The sequence below is a fragment of the Tamandua tetradactyla genome, chromosome 5 (genome assembly GCF_023851605.1).
Source record: "Tamandua tetradactyla isolate mTamTet1 chromosome 5, mTamTet1.pri, whole genome shotgun sequence".
Lineage (NCBI taxonomy): Eukaryota > Metazoa > Chordata > Mammalia > Pilosa > Myrmecophagidae > Tamandua > Tamandua tetradactyla.
Window position 1 is genome coordinate 100,451,464 of NC_135331.1, and position 18,748 is coordinate 100,470,211.

Genomic DNA, 18,748 nt, shown 5'->3' on the forward strand with positions numbered 1-18,748 from the left:
CTAATAGAATATAACTTTCATTCTAGACTCTCGATTTATTAACTTAAAACTTTCAATTTATGATTGAGTGCCTGTTTTTGTTTTTAATTAAAATTTTTTTATCCAATTTGCACAGAGTTTTAGAGTGGAGGCTCTGCAGTCAGACTCCAGGATTTGAATCTAGGCTTTATGGCATTAGCAAGTTAGCTTAGCTCTCTAGGCTTAATTTTCATCATCAGTGAAATAGGGAATGTAATACTACCTACCTCATGCGTTATTCAGAGGATTAAATGAGATAATCCACATGAAACACTTCAGTAGTCCCTGACAAATGGCAAATCCTCAGTAAAAGCCAATGTTAACATACATTCTTGATGAAATGTAGTATGGGCATTTAAAATGAAAGCTTATCTTAAATTACCTACGTCATTTAGCAAGCTACTAGGTCATGTGACCATGGACTGGGTGGTTGTAAAGGGTTAATGTAAGAGAGAACAGGGAGTCATGGCTGCCCCTTGGGTGCCAACCAGAGGCACCTATTATGACTCAACAACGGATAACTGGCCTGCAGCAGAAGAAGGTGTATAGAGGGAGGGATCCAGGGCCTCTGTCATTTGACCAACCACCTGAGCTTGCTCTTCGTATGCTGTTGTGCAGATAAATTACTGTGGGCAATCGGTAAGGCCATATGAAGTGCTTCAGGGGTCTTCAGCTTCAGTTACCATTCCCATCTGTTAAGCCTTGGACTCCATATTCTGAGCATGCTCTGTAGTCATATCTCTTCTTCCCCTTCTCATGGGGAACCCTTTCCATATCCCCACTTCCACCCCTATGGTCTACCCTCCTTGCTCCTCCATTCCCACTGCCTTTCTCCTTCACATGCAATATTCAACAACTTTTCCATGCCTTAGATATCTTTTAAAAAGTGTATACCTTTGGTTTAGTAATTCTACTAAGTATCTTAAGGAAACAGGCAAAAATCACTTATGATTAAGAAGGTTTACTATATCATTTTTAGTATCAAAGGCTTTTTGTGCTTTTTGCTAGACTTAAAAAAAAGTTGAAATTGCAAGAATAGTACAAAGAATTCCCGCATACCCTTCACCAACATTCCCTGAATGTTTACTTTTTATCACATTTGCTTTATAGTTCATGCACACACAATTTTTGAGAGTAAATTGCAGGCATGATGCCCATTGGTCCCTAAATACTTTAGACTTCAGTTTGTATTTCCTAAAAACAGGGACATTTCCCTATATAATTACATTGTGATAATACTATAAACTATAGATCTTATTCAGATTTAATCAGTTCCCTTAGAGCAAGAGAAAAAAAATTGTGGTTTTTTTTTTTTTTTTTTTTTTTTTTTATGGTCCAGGATCACTGTCTCATTTCGTTGTCATCCCTCCTCTGTGTTCTTTAAATCTGGATCAGCTCCTCCGCTTTTCTTTGTCTTTCAAGAACTTAATATTTTTGAAGAATACAAACCAATCATTTTGTAGAATGTCTCTTAATTTGGTTTTGTCTGATGGTTCCTCATGATTAGATTCAGATCATTCATTTTTGGCAGGATTGTGGCAGAAGTGATGTATCCTTCTTAGAGCTTACCACGTGAATTTGTCCCATTACTGGTGATGAGAATTTTGATCACTTGCTTAAGATGGTGCCTGCCAGGTTTCTCTACTATAAAGTTACTGTATTTCCTTTTATCATTAATAGGTATCTTTTGGAAAGTATTGTGAATATCTAGTTTCTGATTATTCAAATATGTATATATCCAGTTTCTCAACCAGTTTGCCCACACTAGTTCAAGCTTCCAATGATAATCCCTCACTAGATCAGTTTTACTATGATGGTTGCCAATAGAGTTTCCAAATTCCATCATTATTCTGCTTTTGTTACTGGCGTTTTACCCTAAGAAGCTTTCCTTCTCCCCATTTATTTATTTCCTTATTTGTTTATATCTGTCCGAACTCATAGATTCTTCTTTTAATAATTTCATTCACACTAGACAATCCATCCAAAGTGTACAATCATTGGTTCTTGGAATAATCACAAAGTTGTGCATTCACCACAACAATCAATTCGAGAACCATTATCAGAGGCTTCAGTGTTTGTTTTTGGGGAGATTTAATTCAGTAAGTTTTGACACTATAAAGGGTTAATATAGAGAGGACTAAATTAAAATGCAAATTTTATTTATTTTCATTTACCTGGTTCAAAATTCAAAAGGTACAGAAAGGTATGTACCACAGTGAAGTTTCCCTTCTCTTCCTGTCCCTCAGCCACCCAGTTGCCAGCAGGCACCCAATATAACCATCTTCTTACCAATGAACCTAAGTCCCACCTCACTTTTTGTATTATGAAAAGTTTAAAATCCACAAAAAAGTTAAAAGGGTACAGAAAATCCATTAACCTAGATTCACAAATCATTTGTTTTGCAACATTTGCCTTATCTTATGTGAGTCCCTGTTCCTCTCTGTGCCCATACAATTAAACATGCATACATACATATATGCTTTTTTTCTTAACCATTTGAAAGTAATAAGTTGCAGACATGATGACCTCTTACTCCTAAGTACTTCAGCATGTGTCTCCTAAGAACAACAGCATTCTTCTCTACAACCACAATATCATTATCACACCCAAGAACTTTAACATTGATGCAATAAAGTTGTATCAAATTTTACCAGTTATCTCACTGGAATTACACTGTTGTTGTTTTTATTATTATTATTATTTTGGTATAATATAACTTATATACAAAGCAAAGAAAGAAAAAAGCAATAGTTTTCAAAGCACTCTTCAACAAGTAGTGGCAGGACAGATCCCAGAGTTTGTCGTGGGCTGCCATACCATCCTCTCAGATTTTTCCTTCTAGCTGCTCCAGAACATTGGAGGCTAGAAGGAATAAATATTTCTTATCATCACAATTGACTTTTTCTTTCTTTCTTGTGAAAAATAATATATATACAAAAAAGCAATACATTTCAAAGCACAGCACAACAATTAGTAGAACAGATTTCGGAGTTTGGTATGGGTTACAATTCCACAATTTTAGGTTTTTACTTCTAGCTGCTCTAAGATACTGGAGACTGAAAGGCATAACAATATAATGATTCAGCACTCATACTCATTTGTCAAACCCTTCCTTCTCATATAACTCCACCGTCACCTTTGATCTTTCTCCCACTCTTAAGGGGTATTTGGGCTATGGCCATTCTAACTTTTTCATGTTGGAAGGGGCTGTCAATAACATGGTGTAGGGAGATGGAACTAGCTGAGGTTCTGAAGAGGCTGGGCCCTCTAGGTTTCAGGGCTTATCTGGTCCAGGGACCCATCAGGAGGTTGTAAGTTTCTGGAAAGTTATCCTAGTGCATGGAAACTTTGTAGAATCTTATGTATTGCCCTAGGTGTTCTTTAGGATTGGCTGGAATGGTTTTGGTTGGGGTTTCGCAAGTTATGACAGGTAGCCATGTCTAACTGAAGCTTGTGTAAGAGTGACCTCCAGAGTAGCCTCTCAAATATTATACCGGTCTTCAATTCTGGAATCCAATCAAAGAACACTGGTTTCATTTGTCTTGTAGAGTGTCCCTCAATTGGGATATGTCTGTTTGCTCAGATAAGATTCAAGACAAACATTTGTGGCACGGAACTAACATTACTTTTTCCCAACATTAGTATGCTGAGTGTGATTACTTCGTTAAGGTGGCACCCCCCCCACTTTCTCACTTTAAAAGATACCTTTTTCCTTTGTAAAGAGGAAATGATCTCTGGGATGATTCCTTGAGCCCTTGTGACTGTCCTGTTCCTCAGCCTCTTATCCTGCGATTTGAGACTCTGTTGGTGATTATCACCTGAGCTTTGCATTGGTGGTTGCAAAATGGTGATTTTCTGATTGTATTATCCTTTTCACATTATTTTAAAAAGAACTTTCTCTTCTTCTCCTTCCCCCTTTTTTTTTTAACTCTAGGAACTCATGGAACTTTTTTAAAAAAAGGATTTTTGCATTCATTTAAACTTTTTGTTATGGAGAATTTTAAATATAAACAAAAGTAGATAAAATAGCAAAATGAGCCCCTCTGTACCTATCACCAGCCTCAGCTCTTATCACATCTTAGCTGCTCTTGTTTCTTCCTTGTCCCACCTACTTTCCCCCGTCCAGTATTATTTTGCATCTAATCTAGACACATTCGTTCATGTGTAATATTTTATTTTGTAACTCTAAAACAGCATAGATTCTTTTTATATTTAATGTGTTATAATCTATTGCTTTCATTATTTTATTTTTTATTTACTTATTTGTTTTTGATGCTCAGACTGTCCTAAATTTGATCATTGGAGGCCTATTCAAGCAGGCTTACATTTTATACCTACCCACCTTCTTGGAGAACTTCCTTGCTTTGCCACAAAAGATATGCGAGGCTTGCCTTATGATCAACTTGCTTTACACCCAGAATCCACCATTTTTCCATGGAGCCCTATGAACTTAAGTCTCTATCGAAACAAATCCTCTGAGGCTTTAAATTCCATGAGAGAGACTAAGATGGTATCTGGCACCTGCAGTGCCTAATTGTGCTTTGGGTACAGAATTCCGCCAATGACACGACCAAATGCTCTATATTCCCTAGCCCCGCCCCTCCTGAATCCCCTGTCCCCTACTAGCCCCGCCTGCCTACCCTGCTGTGGAGCAGCTGTGTTTTCACACACCCAGACTTCAACGTCTGAATGTTCCTGTTTTTTTCCCTTTCCTTGTATACCTTTAATAAACTACCAAACCCTATAAATTCTCCTTTGAAAATGCGACTTATAGCCATCCTTTCCAATAGAACTGAAAATAATAAATATTATTAACAGCAGGTTCAGGGCCAGGGCCTGTACACATTATTTCTCATCCTCACCTCAGGGCTGCATGTAGGGCTATTGCCCACGTTTCACAGTCGAGGAGGATAGAGGCTCAGGGCATGGTCACGCTGCTCCTGCAGGCGGACTTTACCTAGTTTTCTGTACCGTACTCCTTCCCGTTTTCTCTCCTTTCCTCGATTTTGTGAGGGGCTGCAGTATAATGGGGGAAAAAATGAGTTGGATCAGGAGTCAGACCTAAGTTTAGGCCCTGCTTTGACTGATATGTGACCTCAGGCTCAAATCTTCAACTTTCTGAGCCCTGGTTTTCCTTAAGATGAGGAACCTTAGCCATGCAACAGACTCACATAGGGAGCTTTTAAAAAGTATGGATGCAAGGGTCGCCCCCCCCCCCCCCCGCCTCAATTCTAACTTAAACAGTCTGGAGAAAAAGCTAAGGCATCAACATTTTTCAAAAGCACCTCAAGTGATTCTAAAGTACAGCCAGGATAGAGAACCACTGAGCTGGATGACTTCCAAGGCCCATTCCAATCCTCACATCTCTTAATTAAGACAAGTTAACAATTGTGAAAGTGACTAGTCTGCTCTCAGCCTCTTCCTAAAGGCAGATTTCCACTAGATTAAGCTTCCTAAAATAATATTTGCATGGTGACCCCAATAGAATCACTGAGGAGCTTTCCATTCCTACAGGATAAAGAATGAACCCCTGACCCGGCAATCAGAATCCTCCAGAAGAGACCCTCCGCTTTAGCCAGGCTGATCCCCTCCTGCCCCTGAACAGGTCAGATCCCTATGAGCCTCAGATCTTTTCTGATGGAGAGTCAGTGAATGGCCTTTCCAACATGTCTAAATTCTTCCCTTCCTTCAGAGACCCCCACCCCAGACCTCTAGAGGAATGATGTTTTTTCCCCAAGATCTTCTGGTAATCTCCTTTTTTTCTGCCTATTACATTTTTTGTTTGTGTATATTGTGCTAATGGTTTCCTTCATTGATTCATTCATTCAATAGTATTTGGCCTGTGCCAGCCTCAGGCTAAGTCCCAAGTTAACAGCCTATTGCAGGGCGAGAGACAGACAGATAAGCCATAGCCACAGCCCAGTATGTTAGGTGCTGGGCCATGGCCAGGGGAGCAGGGTCTAGGGCAGTATGAGGAAGTGGCCATCCAGGGTCTCAGTGGGTCTACATGGGACCTTTGTACAAGTTAGGGGAAAACACTCCTCAGGGCCAAAATAGAAAAAGGCATCCCTCTGGATAGATAAACCACTCTGCTGGCAGGCTTGGAACTTTTGGGTGGGAAAAAAAAGGTGTTCCTTCTCTAGATTTTAGCTCACAGATGCTGTGTTTTCCAACCTTGCTGGCCTCTGGCCCATTTCTGTGGCAGTGCAGCAGTTTCCAAAGGAGGCTGTGGGCAGGAAAACCCCAAATGATTTCCTCCACTCATCAAATGCCTGTTGCTAGCATATAACTGGCTTCTTTCAAAGTATACTGCAGAGGGGGGACGCTGATATATTACGTATTATCTGGTTCATTGAGGTTTTCTATATATTCACATGGTGTCAAGATAATTCAGGGATTCTAAAGAGTTAATATTGTTAGAGTTCATGGAGCCAGATTCTCAACAAAATAGCCCTAAATAGCTTCTATTCTTAGGGAAAAAAGTATATTTCAAGAACAAATCTTCTCTTAAGAGTTCATTTAAAGCAGGACAGTGAAAAAAATGCAACAAGACAGTGATAAATTATATTTCTGGAAAATGTCATCAGTTGGGCAACCTAAGTTTGCAGGGAATAGGAGGAAATTGGTGGCTCCTGGGGATGGGAGACACGGTTTGAAACAAGGAGGAAGAAAAGGTCCCTATGACTAATGCTGCAGTGGAACTCATTCATTATTTTTCTTCTTTTTTATTTTTTAAAATAGTTTTATTGAGATATATTCACATACCATACAATCCATCAAAAATGTACAATCAGTGGCTATTAGTATATTCACAGTGTGTCATCACCATAATCAATGTTAGAACCTTTTCATTACTCCAAGAAGAAAAGCCCCACACCCTTCAGCAGTCACCACTCAATCCCTCTAACCTTCCCCATCCCTGCATAGCCTACATAGCCACTATTATATTTCTGTCTCTAAATATAAAAATATGGTCATTTTATATAAATGACCATTCACTATTTTTATTCAACAGCTATTTACTGTGTGCTCTCTCTGGTGCCTGGCCCTGTTCTAGTGCTAGGGAAACTGCAGTGAGCCAGCCAGAGGTCCTGCAGATAGAAATAGTGACCAATGGAATTGAATTGAGAGTGCAGAGATAGATAACCAAATCTGTGGACAATTGATCTTTGATAAGGCCCTCAAATCCACTGAACTGGGACAGAATAGTCTTTTCAATAAATGGACATGGGAGAATTGATTATCAATATAGCCAAAAGAATGAAAGAGGACCCCTACCTTACATCCTATACAAAAATTAATTTAATGTTTTTGCATGAGGAAGAACAAAGGAATGTCATTACTGCAGGGTGCTGAAAATAGATGGTAATTAATATTTTAAAATTTCACCTTATATGTGAGACTAAAGCAAAAAATGTTTATTTGGTACAAAATTTATATTTTGATTAGTGCATTTCCTAATATAACTTATGTAGATAGCTTGGATGAACAACATAAGTACTTGGAATCTTGGGTAGGACATGAGATTTTGTTGGTTTGCCAGAGTGATGCCCCATTGAATCCCAGAGTGATTTAATCAGTGAGTGGAAAAGTATTTGCAAAGTCCCCTATGGGGAATGGTGAGAACGGAGAGAAATTCAACGTCCCCAAGTTGAATTCTTGATATTCTCACAAGCAGTGGGGACAACCAAAGCTATAGGCTGAGCCCCCAGTCTTGGGGTTTGTTCATATGAAACTTAATCCCACAAAGGATGGGTCAAGCCTACTTAAAATTAGAACTAAGAATCACCCCCAAGAGAACCTGCTTTGTTGCTCAGATGTGGCCTCTCTCTCCAGCCAACACAACAAGCAAACTCACCACCCTCCTCCTGTCTACGTGGGACATGACTCCCAGGGGTGTGGACCTTCCTGGCAACATGGGACAGAAATCCTAGAATGAGCTGAGGCCCGGTATCAAGGGATTGAGAAAACCTTCTCGACCAAAAGGGGGAAGAGTGAAATGAGACAAAAGTGTCAGTGGCTGAGAGATTCCAAACAGAGTTGAGAGGTTATCCTGGAGGTTATTCTTACGCATTGAGTAGATAACACCTTGTTATCCAAGAGGAAATGGAGAGGCTAGGGAACTGCCTGAAAGAGTAGAGCCGTGTTCCAGTAGCCATGTTTCTTGATGATGATTGAACAATGATATAGCTTTCACAGTGTGACTGTGTGATTGTGAAAACCTTGTGTCTGATGCTCCTTTTATCTACCTTGTCAACAGATGAGTAGAACATATGGAATAAAAATAAATAATAGGGAGAACAAATGTTAAAATAAATTTAGTTTGAAATGCTGGTGGTCAATGAAAGGGAGGGGTAAGGGGTATGGTAAGTATAATCTTTTTTTTTCTTTTCTGTGTTTGTTTTATTTCTTTTTCTATTGTCTTTTTATTTCTTTTTCTGAATTAATGCAAATGTTCTAAGAAATGATGAATATGCAACTATGTGATGATATTGTGAATTACTGATTATATATGTAGAATGGAATGATCATATGCTAATGTTTTTGTTTGTTTGTTGTTAAATTTTTAAATTAATTAATAAATAAATTTTAAAAAATTAATTTAAAACGGATTAAAGACCTAAATGTAAGAGCCAGTACCATAAAACTTCTAGAAGAAAATGTAGGGAAATATCTTCAAGATCTAGTAATAGCTTCTTAAACTTTACCTAAGGCACAAGCAGCAAGAGAGAAAATAAGAGGACTGGGAGCGACCAGCTCACCAGGGAACTCTTATTGAGTAGTCCCTAAACAGCAGAGCTTTCCAAACTTACACATGCTGCCTCCAGGAGTTTCCAATATAGGGGCCAGACCAAGTTCCACAGTGGATTCTGATTCTAAAGCCACCATTGTCCTACCCAACCTACCCCCCAACTTCCACCCTATAGTATAGCAATTTGAAATAATCATTTTGGTCTCCAGTTAAATGAATCCCAGAGGGATTCTCTATCTCTGCTGAGGGATACAAGCAGGCCCTTTGGGCAGTAGTTAGAGGATTAAAACATACTGGAGCTATTCTAGTTTGCAAGCTGCCAGAATGTGATATACCAGAAATGGAATGGTTTTAAAAAGGGGAATTTATTAAGTTGCTAGTTTACAGTTCTAAGGCTGTGAAAATGTCCAAATTAAAACAAGGCTATAGAAATGTCCAATCTAAGGCATCCGGGAAAAGATACCTTGGTTCAAGAAGGCCGATGTTGTTCAGAGTTTCTCTCTAAACTGGAAGGGTACTTGGCAAACATGGTGACGTCTGCTCACTTTCTCTCCAGGCTTCTTTCATGAAGCTCCCTCAGAGGCATTTTCCTTCTTCATCTCCAAAGGTCTCTAGCAGTGTGGGCTCTTTCTGCTCTTTCCAAAATGGTTCCCTCTTAAAGGGCTCCAGTAAGCAACCCCACCTTTAATGGGAACCATCTAATCAGAACTTTTGGGTGGGTGAGTCACAGTTCCATGGATAATCAAAAAATTCCCACCCAGCAGTATTCAATGAGGATTAAAGGACACGGCTTTTCTGGGGTACTCCACAGATTCAGACCAGCACAGGAGCCAACATTTAGCACTACATTGGCAGTCAAGGCTTTAAAACACTTAACCAAGGCACCCTCAAATAAGAGGCAGCCCCTCCAAGACAGTTACCTTGTTTGGGGAGATTATAGTATTTTTTTTTTTTTTTTTTTTTTTAAAGGAAAGACAGAGAGAAGGAAGGAAGGATAGAAGGAAGGAAGAGAGGAAGAAAGGGAAACATCTTTTAAACATTTTCTTGTTTTATTGTATTTTGTTTCTCCGTTTTCGTTACATGGGCTGGGGCCGGGAATCGAACCGAGGTCCTCCGGCGTAGCAGGCAAGCACTTTGCCCGCTGAGCCACCGCGGCCCGCCCTATAGTATTTTTTAAAGTATCATCCAGTGTGATAAATGTTCATGATTTGACATTAGATGTTAGATTATTATGTTTGTTTTTTAATCCTTTGTATTGTGAAGTAGAATACATTTAGGACAATCCACTGATGGTACAAAAAATAGAAAACTGAAAGAAAAAAACATTTAAAATTACTGCACTGTGTAGAAAGAAAGAAATCCATTTCTTATTTTCTAAAATGCCATCCGAAGTGTTACAAGATAACTGAGTTTTGTGGCTAAAAATAATCACACAAAAAATAAAGGATCTTCTAGTGCTGCTTAGAATGATATCCAGTGAACGTTCAATCAGAAAATAAGAATGCCTTCACAGGGTAGCAAGCACCGTGTGGTGACAACAAATAAGAGACAATTGTCTCCTAAGTGTAGCAGTTTCCAAATAAACAGCCGTAGTACATTGTGATGTCATAAGAGAGAAGTGAGGAAAGTGTTGAAACACAGAGGGGCACCTGCAAAACTAAATACAGGAAACAAGTCTGAATAACTGTTCACAGTGGGTGCCTTGGGCTCCTAAGACCTGGATCTCAGCCCTTGAAGATTTTTTTTTTTAATTTTTTTTTTATTAACCAAAAAAAGAAAAGAAATTAACACAACATTTAGAAATCATTCCATTCTACACATGCACTCAGTAATTCTTAGTATCATCACATAGATGTATGATCATCGTTTCTTAGTACATTTGCATCGATTTAGGAAAAGAACTAGCAAAACAGCAGAAAAAGATATAGAATGTTAATATAGAGAAGAGAATTAAAATAATAATACTAATAAAAATATATATATATATAAAAAGGAAAAAGAAAAAAACAAAAACAAAAGATACAAACAAACAAACAAACAAAAAACTATATTTCAGGTGCAGCTTCATTCAGTGTTCCAACATAGTTACATTACACTTAGGTATTATTGTGCTGTCCATTTTTGAGTTTTTGTATCTAGTCCTGTTGCACAGTCTGTATCCCTTCAGCTCCAATTACCCATTATCTTACCCTGTTTCTAACTCCTGCTGGCCTCTGTTACCAATGATATATTCCAAGCTGATTCTTGAATGTCGGTTCACATCAGTGGGACCATACAGTATTTGTCCTTTAGTTTTTGGCTAGACTCACTCAGCATAATGTTCTCTAGGTCCATCCATGTTATTACATGCTTCATAAGTTTAGTCTGTCTTAAAGCTGTATAATATTCCATCATAGGTATACGCCACAGTTTGTTTAGCCACTCGTCTGTTGATGGACATTTTGGCTGTTTCCATCTCTTTGCAATTGTAGATAATGCTGCTATAAACACTGGTGTGCAAATGTCCGTCTGTGTCTTTGCCCTTAAGTCCTTTGAGTAGATACCTAGCAGTGGTATTGCTGGGTCGTAATCCATTCTGCCAGTCTATGTCTTTTGATTGGGATATTCAGTCCATTAACTTTTAGTGTTATTACTGTTTGGATAATATTTTCCTCTACCATTTTGGCTTTTGTATTATATATATCATATCTGATTTTCCTTCTTTCTACACTTTACTCCATACCTCTCTCTTCTGTCTTTTCGTATCTGACTCTAGTGCTCCCTTTAGTATTTCTTGCAGAGCTGGTCTCTTGGTCACAAATTCTCTCAGTGACTTTTTGTCTATAAATGTTTTAATTTCTCCTTCATTTTTGAAGGACAATTTTGCTGGATATAGGAGTCTTGGTTGGCAGTTTTTCTCTTTTAGTAATTTAAATATATCATCCCACTGTCTTCTAGCTTCCATGGTTTCTGCTGAGAAATCTACACATAGTCTTATTGGGTTTCCCTTGTATGTGACAGATTGTTTTTCTCTTGCTGCTTTCAAGATCCTCTCTTTCTCTTTGACCTCTGACATTCTAACTAGTAAGTGTCTTGGAGAACGCCTATTTGGGTCTATTCTCTTTGGGGTGCGCTGCACTTCTTGGATCTGTAATTTTAGGTCTTTCATAAGAGTTGGGAAATTTTCAGTGATAATTTCTTCCATTAGTTTTTCTCCTCCTTTTCCCTTCTCTTCTCCTTCTGGGACACCCACAACACGTATATTTGTGCGCTTCATATTGTCATTCAGTTCCCTGATCCCCTGCTCAAGTTTTTCCATTCTTTTCCCTATAGTTTCTGTTTCTTTTTGGAATTCAGATGTTCCATCCTCCAGTTCACTAATTGTAGCTTCTGTCTCTTTAGATCTACCATTGTAGGTATCCATTGTTTTTTCCATTTTTTCTTCTTTGTCCTTCACTCCCATAAGTTCTGTGATTTGTTTTTTCAGATTTTCTATTTCTTCTTTTTGTTCAGCCCATGTCTTCTTCATGTCCTCCCTCAGTTTATTGATTTGGTTTTTGAAGAGTTTTTCCATTTCTGTTTCGTATATTCAGCATTAGTTGTCTCAGCTCCTGTATCTCATTTGAACTATTGGTTTGTTCCTTTGACTGGGCCATATCTTCAATTTTCCGAGCATCATCCATTATTTTCTGCTGGTGTCTGGGCATTTGATCAGATTTCCCTGGGTGTGGGACCCAGCAGGTTGAAAGATTTTTCTGTGAAATCTCTGGGCTCTGTTTTTCTTTTCCTGCCCAGTAGGTGGCGCTCGTGGCGCTCATCTGTCTGCAGGTCCCACCAGTAAAAGATGCTGTGGCTCCTTTAACTTGCCAATCCGAATCTCGCAGTCGGCCCGGGAAACCGTGCGTGGGGGGGGGGGGGGTCGCCGGCCGCCATGGCTTGGGGAAGTGCCGGTCCAAATTGCCCAGCTGGCCCGAGACGCCAAGCGTGGCGGGAGGGCCCCGCTATCCTACGTTCCCAGTCAGACCGGGGAGCCACGTGCGTGGAGGGGACCCCAGTCGCCAGCCGCCCCGGCCGGGAAAACACGCGCCCCTTGGGTATCTCACCGCAGCGGATTCTCCCTGCCTGTTCAGCCGTTCCAGAATGGGGTACGCTGTCTTTTTGGTCTCTGTCGTGGCTCCGGGAGCTGTTTTGTATTGTTTCTGTTTCTTTAGTTGCTGTTCTGGAGGAGGAACTAAGACCCGCGCGTCTTACTAAGGCGCCATCTTCTCGCCCTTGAAGATTTTTGAAGCACTTTTAAAGTGTAAAAGTCTGGGAGAAAGGCATGCATGTTTCACTTAAAATTGTTCTTCTGAGTAATGTGTGTCCATATTAAAGGTCCTGAAACTGGTTAATATTCAAAAAAAAAATTACTGCACTGTGAAGTAATAAGAGCATAAAGAATTAAAATTTAAACATAATTTATATTCTTACTTAAAATGCATTATAGAGATAACAGATTTGCTTTTTTACAGCTAAAAAGAAGTCGTTAGTTCTTAAACAGCATCCAGTTTGTCCTTCTTATTTATAGAAAAGAAGCTTTTTATAGTTTGAATATCAGATTACTTTTTTCCAATTATATTTTGTTCAGGCTGAGATTATTTCCCTGTTACATACTAACTGATGGTGACATGACACAAATTAGAAACGTACCAGATAGCAGGGATGCAAAGTTCTTGAGATCAACTACACGTCAAAACAATGAGCATCAACAGTAGAGATTTGGGGTTAGGCCCTGACCAGGCTCTCAGATTCTGTGCAGACCCAGTGTAGGAAATAAAATTCAGTATCATAATCCTTGAAGGTACATATATAAAGTTTCCAGGGATAGAATTACCAGGGTTGGAAGTTCCCAGCATCAATCTTAGCATCTGAGCATCCTGTACATAGCAGTCCCAGGGCAAGAAAACATTTTATATCAACTCAGCACCCCTACTGAAAAGCATCAAGAAAATTCAGTGTGCCTATAGATTTATTTATTTTATTTTTATTTATTACATATCTTTATTTAAGAAAATAAACAATATACTCAGAACCAACAACAGATATCTTACTTAGCTTAACAACATAGCATATTTAAATAAAGTATCCATATAATCATTGTAAAGCCTATGTTTGCACAGTAAGTTTTATAAACCAAGTTAAAATTAAGGCATTAAGGAAAAAAACTACATATTTAAAGGATGCACTTTGCAATTCTCTTGATATGATACAAGAATAATGTTTTAAAACTTTTATTGTCTTGTTTGTTTTGTAATCCAACCTTAAGGTAATGCTAGGTAAGCGTTCAAATGCTTGGTTGGCATCTTAAGTGATCTATTAAACTTTCTCTGTCATGAAATTAATTTTTCCACCTTGCTAATATTTTTCACAGACTCAGAAAAAAAGTTTAAATCAGACGTCCCCCATTTCAGCTTCCAGGACTGCAGATGGCCTGAGGCAAACCCAGATCCCGGGTCTCCTGAGCACCGCACTGCCAGGTATGGAGTTTTTGTAGGAAGCCCTCCCCAGCCTGCCCCTGCCTCCCGGTCCCCAGGCGCCATGCTTTTCTCCGGCCTCATTTTGGAGGAAATCTTTGTGGCTTCATCTCCCTGCCCATGGTTCCTCTTTTTCTGTATCCTCTCCATACAAATGATATACAGTGTTGCATCAACTCTAAGGCACTTTCAATTATAAGATGTATCATCATTTTATATACTACCAAGAGAGAAAAAAAAAAACACTTATGATTAAATTATGATGCATTGAATTGTTTGGGAGAAAATGTGATTCTTAGACAAAAAAAAAAAATCCAGTATTATATGACAACTTGTAATTATCCTTAAGCTGCTTTATGTCTATGTATTTGGAATTCCCTGAGACTGAAAGTATTGTTGGCTTTCCTCCCGTTTGTTCCAAGGCTTTTGAGCACTTGTCTCTTCAATAAGTTATAGAAAAGACAAAAGCTTGAATATTCCTAGTTAGTTTCCTCTTCGATCCTCCCTTTCCTTAAATTGTGAGTATTTTGGTGGATTACTGGCATGAGGGCTACAGATAATCCGAAACCATAGCATTTAGAGCTTTTATTTGTTTTTTTTTATGTATTACCTATTTATTCATTTATTACCTAAATAGGCTTTAATAATCCTTACCAGTGTCTCTAGATCTTATAGATAAATGCATATCCCTGCCCTCCTTCCTCATACCAAGCATCCATGATAAACCACTTTCAGAATGTTTAATAATCTGTATGCATTGGGCCCTGAGGGTTGTGTGATGAACTTGATTTGCTGTTTCTGTTGAACATTGTTTTATGTATTAATTCTCATAGGGCAGGACTCTGGAAGCAAAGTTATATCGGCATCCTTAGGAACCACACAACCACAACAGGAAAAAATAGTTGGATCATCTCCTGGCCAGCCAGCTATACAGGTAGAAGACCATTTGAATAGCTTCTTCTTGCTGTTTTGCACAACTGAATAAAAATGTAGCTGTGTCATCTGCACGGCGGATGCTTTGAGCATTATGTGCACAGCCAACCCAGTTGCCCTGGGTGTCCACAGGGCATCCAAGAGTTGAAAGTGTGGTCACTGAGGACCTTCCCAGTGGGCCAGATCTTGTCACATTAATGTTTAGTGGGTGAAATGAGTCTATTCTTTTTCTGACATATTTACAATGCTATCATTTACTCATGAATTAATAATATACCAGCAGCTGGCACAGCATGTATTAGGCACTCACAAATGTAGTTTACTGTTGAGTGATATTGCTCATTATCATATCAAAAGTGTCTCTGCTTTTCTTGGCTACACTGAAAGGTTTGTTTTTGTTTGTTTTGTTTGTGTTTGTGTTTGTGTTTTGCTTCTGCAGTGGCAACCAGGGGGATATGAAGTAGACAGTCCTTATGGTTTTTGACCCAACTTTGGCTTATAAACCCACAACGCATTTCAAACCACTGGTCCAAAAAGGGAAAGAAAAAAAACATTTGTTTTCAGCTTACTATCGTCTTACTTTCTTCTCCACCAAACTTGCCAATTAATATTTTAATGAAACTTGTTCTAGTCTGGGCCTGCCTGGAACATGCAGTGAAGGATTTAGTTCATTTCTCACAGTTCTGATATAAAGCGTGTTTGTCTCTTGACATTAAGATAAATGCCCTACTAGATTACAGTCACTCTAAATAACAGACCCTCACACATGCTTGCTCCCTTATTCACTACTGAGACACGGGATTAGTAGTATCTACTGACTTTTCAGATGTTTGTGGAGTTGTTATCCACAAATATATTTCTTCAAAAATATAATGATGTATTTGTACAAGTAGTTAGGAGTCAGCTTTAAGGTACAAACTAAGACTTTCTAAGGAAGCAACAGTACTGTCTATAATCTTTATACACTACAGTTTTGCTCTGTGGGGTCCATGGCAAATTCTACAACCTGAGACTATGCTCTTGATATGTAGTTGAAAACATCTGAACCGTAATGGCCTATAAGTGAGCATGTATTCTGCTTATTTTTTTCTATAAGAAGAAATAATAAGAGGTACGTTTTGTCTTTAGGTGGATAGTCATACAGGAGGACAGAAGAGGCCTGCTACGAAACAGCTAACTAAAGGAGCCTTGTGAGTTACCTTTGGAAATGACAAACTAATTTTGAACATCTCGTTAGATCCTAATCTTCAATAACTATAATAGACCATAAGAATAAGGTTATGAGTATTTAACCCTTTTTTAAAAATGCACTTTGAAAATCTCTTCCTAGTTTGTTTTCATTAGGACTTATAAATAGATCAGATAGAGTTTGAGTCAACTGTTTACTCTTTTTGTTCTTAAGGAGAACAGTTCTTTGTCTTTTTAACATGATTACAACCAGAGGATTGGCCTAAGAGTCTCTGAGGAGAGGTATGACTTGATAAACTCCTATGTTCAGAGCAGAAATATTCACATGGGCTTAGCTCACCAGTGCTCAGGCATTGCCAAGGTCATGGATGGTTGGTGGGAACCCTGTGTTTTTGAAGCCAGCGTCATAGTTTGAGTTCCTTGTGAAGATGGTTGGCCCAGGCCCTAGAGCCACCGATGATGACATCCAAAACATGCAACTGAAGGAAAATCTCCTCTTGAGAGCTGCTGCACTATGAATAATAACGCTCCTGTGTCTTGTTTCCTTTGTGTGTTAATAACCACCATGGCATTGACATTGGAAATTTCTCTTTTAAAGCATTCTCCAGCAATTACAGAGGGACCAAGCCCATGCTGTGACACCCGATAAAAGTCAGTTCCGCTCACTAAGTGATGCAGTGCAGAGACTGCTGTCCTACCATGTGTGCCAGGGCGCCATGCCCACTGAAGAGGACTTGCGGAAAGGTAAACGGGTTACAGCCTGTGAGCGCCACTTTGACATCAGACATAGTCCTGTATGTCCCCACAGATGAGCAAGAGAGAGCCACATAACCCCACATGATAGCCAGGTTATAGTTTTAATCACAGACCTAATTTGTACCTAATTTTCTCAATTTCCCAGCCCATGTTTAGAGTTGCAACTTATTATCCGTAACATTCTGTGAAATTTATACTGAAATGTAAAATGTTATTTTACCAACAAATTTGGGGTCAATAAATCCAAAGCATTGTTTGTTCTGCTGGCTGCAAATGGGATGGCGCTGAACTAGGTACTCTTCACAGCTATTGGGGCACAGTCTTTACTTTCAGACAGAGTGTGCACCCTTCATTATTACCATCAGCTTTATGAATATGTAGCTGTTTTAGCCCCCAAAGAATTCCCTGAGTTTCCAAAATGAGTCATTCAACTATTGTAAACATAGAGTGGTGCCATGTTTCAGGAATCTGAGAAAAAGGTCAGGGTGTGCTAGGTAGGGCCTCTTACCCCAACCTTGCATGCAGCTTGTTCTCACACTTACCTGCTGCCTCTCCAGCTGTGAAGCTTGATCTGCTCCCCTCCCACCACCACTCCCAAACCCTGACTCCATTTGTTACCCTCTGCTGCTTTAATCCCTTCCTCAGTTGTCCCCAGTCTTGTTCGCCCTAGCCAGGGTCTCTGATATCAGAGTACAGTGGTCTCTGCATTCCTCTGTTTGCTCCCCTGGGAGGTCCAGGGAGCAGAGTCAAGATCCAGCATTGAATTAGGGGAGGAGTGAATTAGAAAATGTGAGGGACCAACAGACCAAGGACAGAGCCACAGGACTGTCATCTGCAAAGTGTCCCAAATACATTCATGTTTTTACATGAAACTGGCCCACCCCAGCCCGGACAGTTGAACTTCATTTTGTCAACTGTTTAATTTTTTATCCAACTAGATGGAAGTGGAGGCTTAGATCCTCCAAACTAGCAGATCGTTCTCTATTCATTGATGTTTGTTACTGATCTGTATATTATATAGTTCTCTTTTATAGATGATGGTTTTATGATTTTCTTTTTTTTTTTTTTTGCTTCCTAATTAAAATTAGAATAGGCTAATATTAAGATGAGGTTTCCTGTGACTACATACCAGTGGACAGTGAGGGAAAGCAGTGCAGTAGCATGGTTCTTAACCACAGAAAAGCTAATCTAAGATGAAATTGCCACAGATAAACCAAATTTGAATAATGGAGCTTGTGATCACCTTTGAAAGAGTAATGCATTTTAGTCCTAGTAAATAAAGAACCTGGTAGGTAATTTATTAATATTTTTCTCTCTTTTTTTTAAAGTGGACAATGAATTTGAAACAGTTGCCACTCAGCTCCTTAAAAGGACCCAAGCGATGCTTAACAAATACAGATGTCTGCTCCTAGAAGATGCCATGGTAAAATTTGTGCTACGAAGCATATTTGTTTTCTAAAAATCCACAGTTTACAAAGAGAAAAGTTCAGGAGATTATATTCGAGAACACAATTTAAAAGGCACAGATATTTACATTTGTAGAGAAACTACGTATTTGTCTGATAGTGCCAATAACAGCAGCCGTTTGCTACATGCTACACAGTTGATC

The 18,748-nt window shown here is 39.1% G+C and overlaps 1 protein-coding gene and 1 long non-coding RNA gene across 4 annotated transcripts in view; one reads left to right on the top strand and one right to left on the bottom strand.

The window, feature by feature from the left end:
• The window catches only part of LOC143684661 (uncharacterized), a 55,514-nt gene extending 54,997 nt beyond the window's left edge, over positions 1–517 (bottom strand). Inside the window, exon 1 of the long non-coding RNA XR_013176125.1 lies at positions 246–517. This is a non-coding gene — a long non-coding RNA (uncharacterized LOC143684661). The remainder of the gene's footprint in view (positions 1–245) is intronic.
• BICRAL (BICRA like chromatin remodeling complex associated protein) overlaps positions 1–18,748 on the top strand; it is a 101,619-nt gene that overhangs the window by 52,007 nt on the left and 30,864 nt on the right. For all 3 annotated transcript variants that reach the window (XR_013176124.1, XM_077161824.1, XM_077161825.1), the window contains exons 6-10: positions 14,160–14,265; positions 15,096–15,196; positions 16,324–16,385; positions 16,982–17,127; positions 18,468–18,562. Coding sequence is in view for 2 of the 3 variants with exons in the window: in XM_077161824.1 (XP_077017939.1) it covers positions 14,160–14,265; positions 15,096–15,196; positions 16,324–16,385; positions 16,982–17,127; positions 18,468–18,562 (510 nt within the window). In the remaining variant the exon portion in view is untranslated. The remainder of the gene's footprint in view (positions 1–14,159; positions 14,266–15,095; positions 15,197–16,323; positions 16,386–16,981; positions 17,128–18,467; positions 18,563–18,748) is intronic.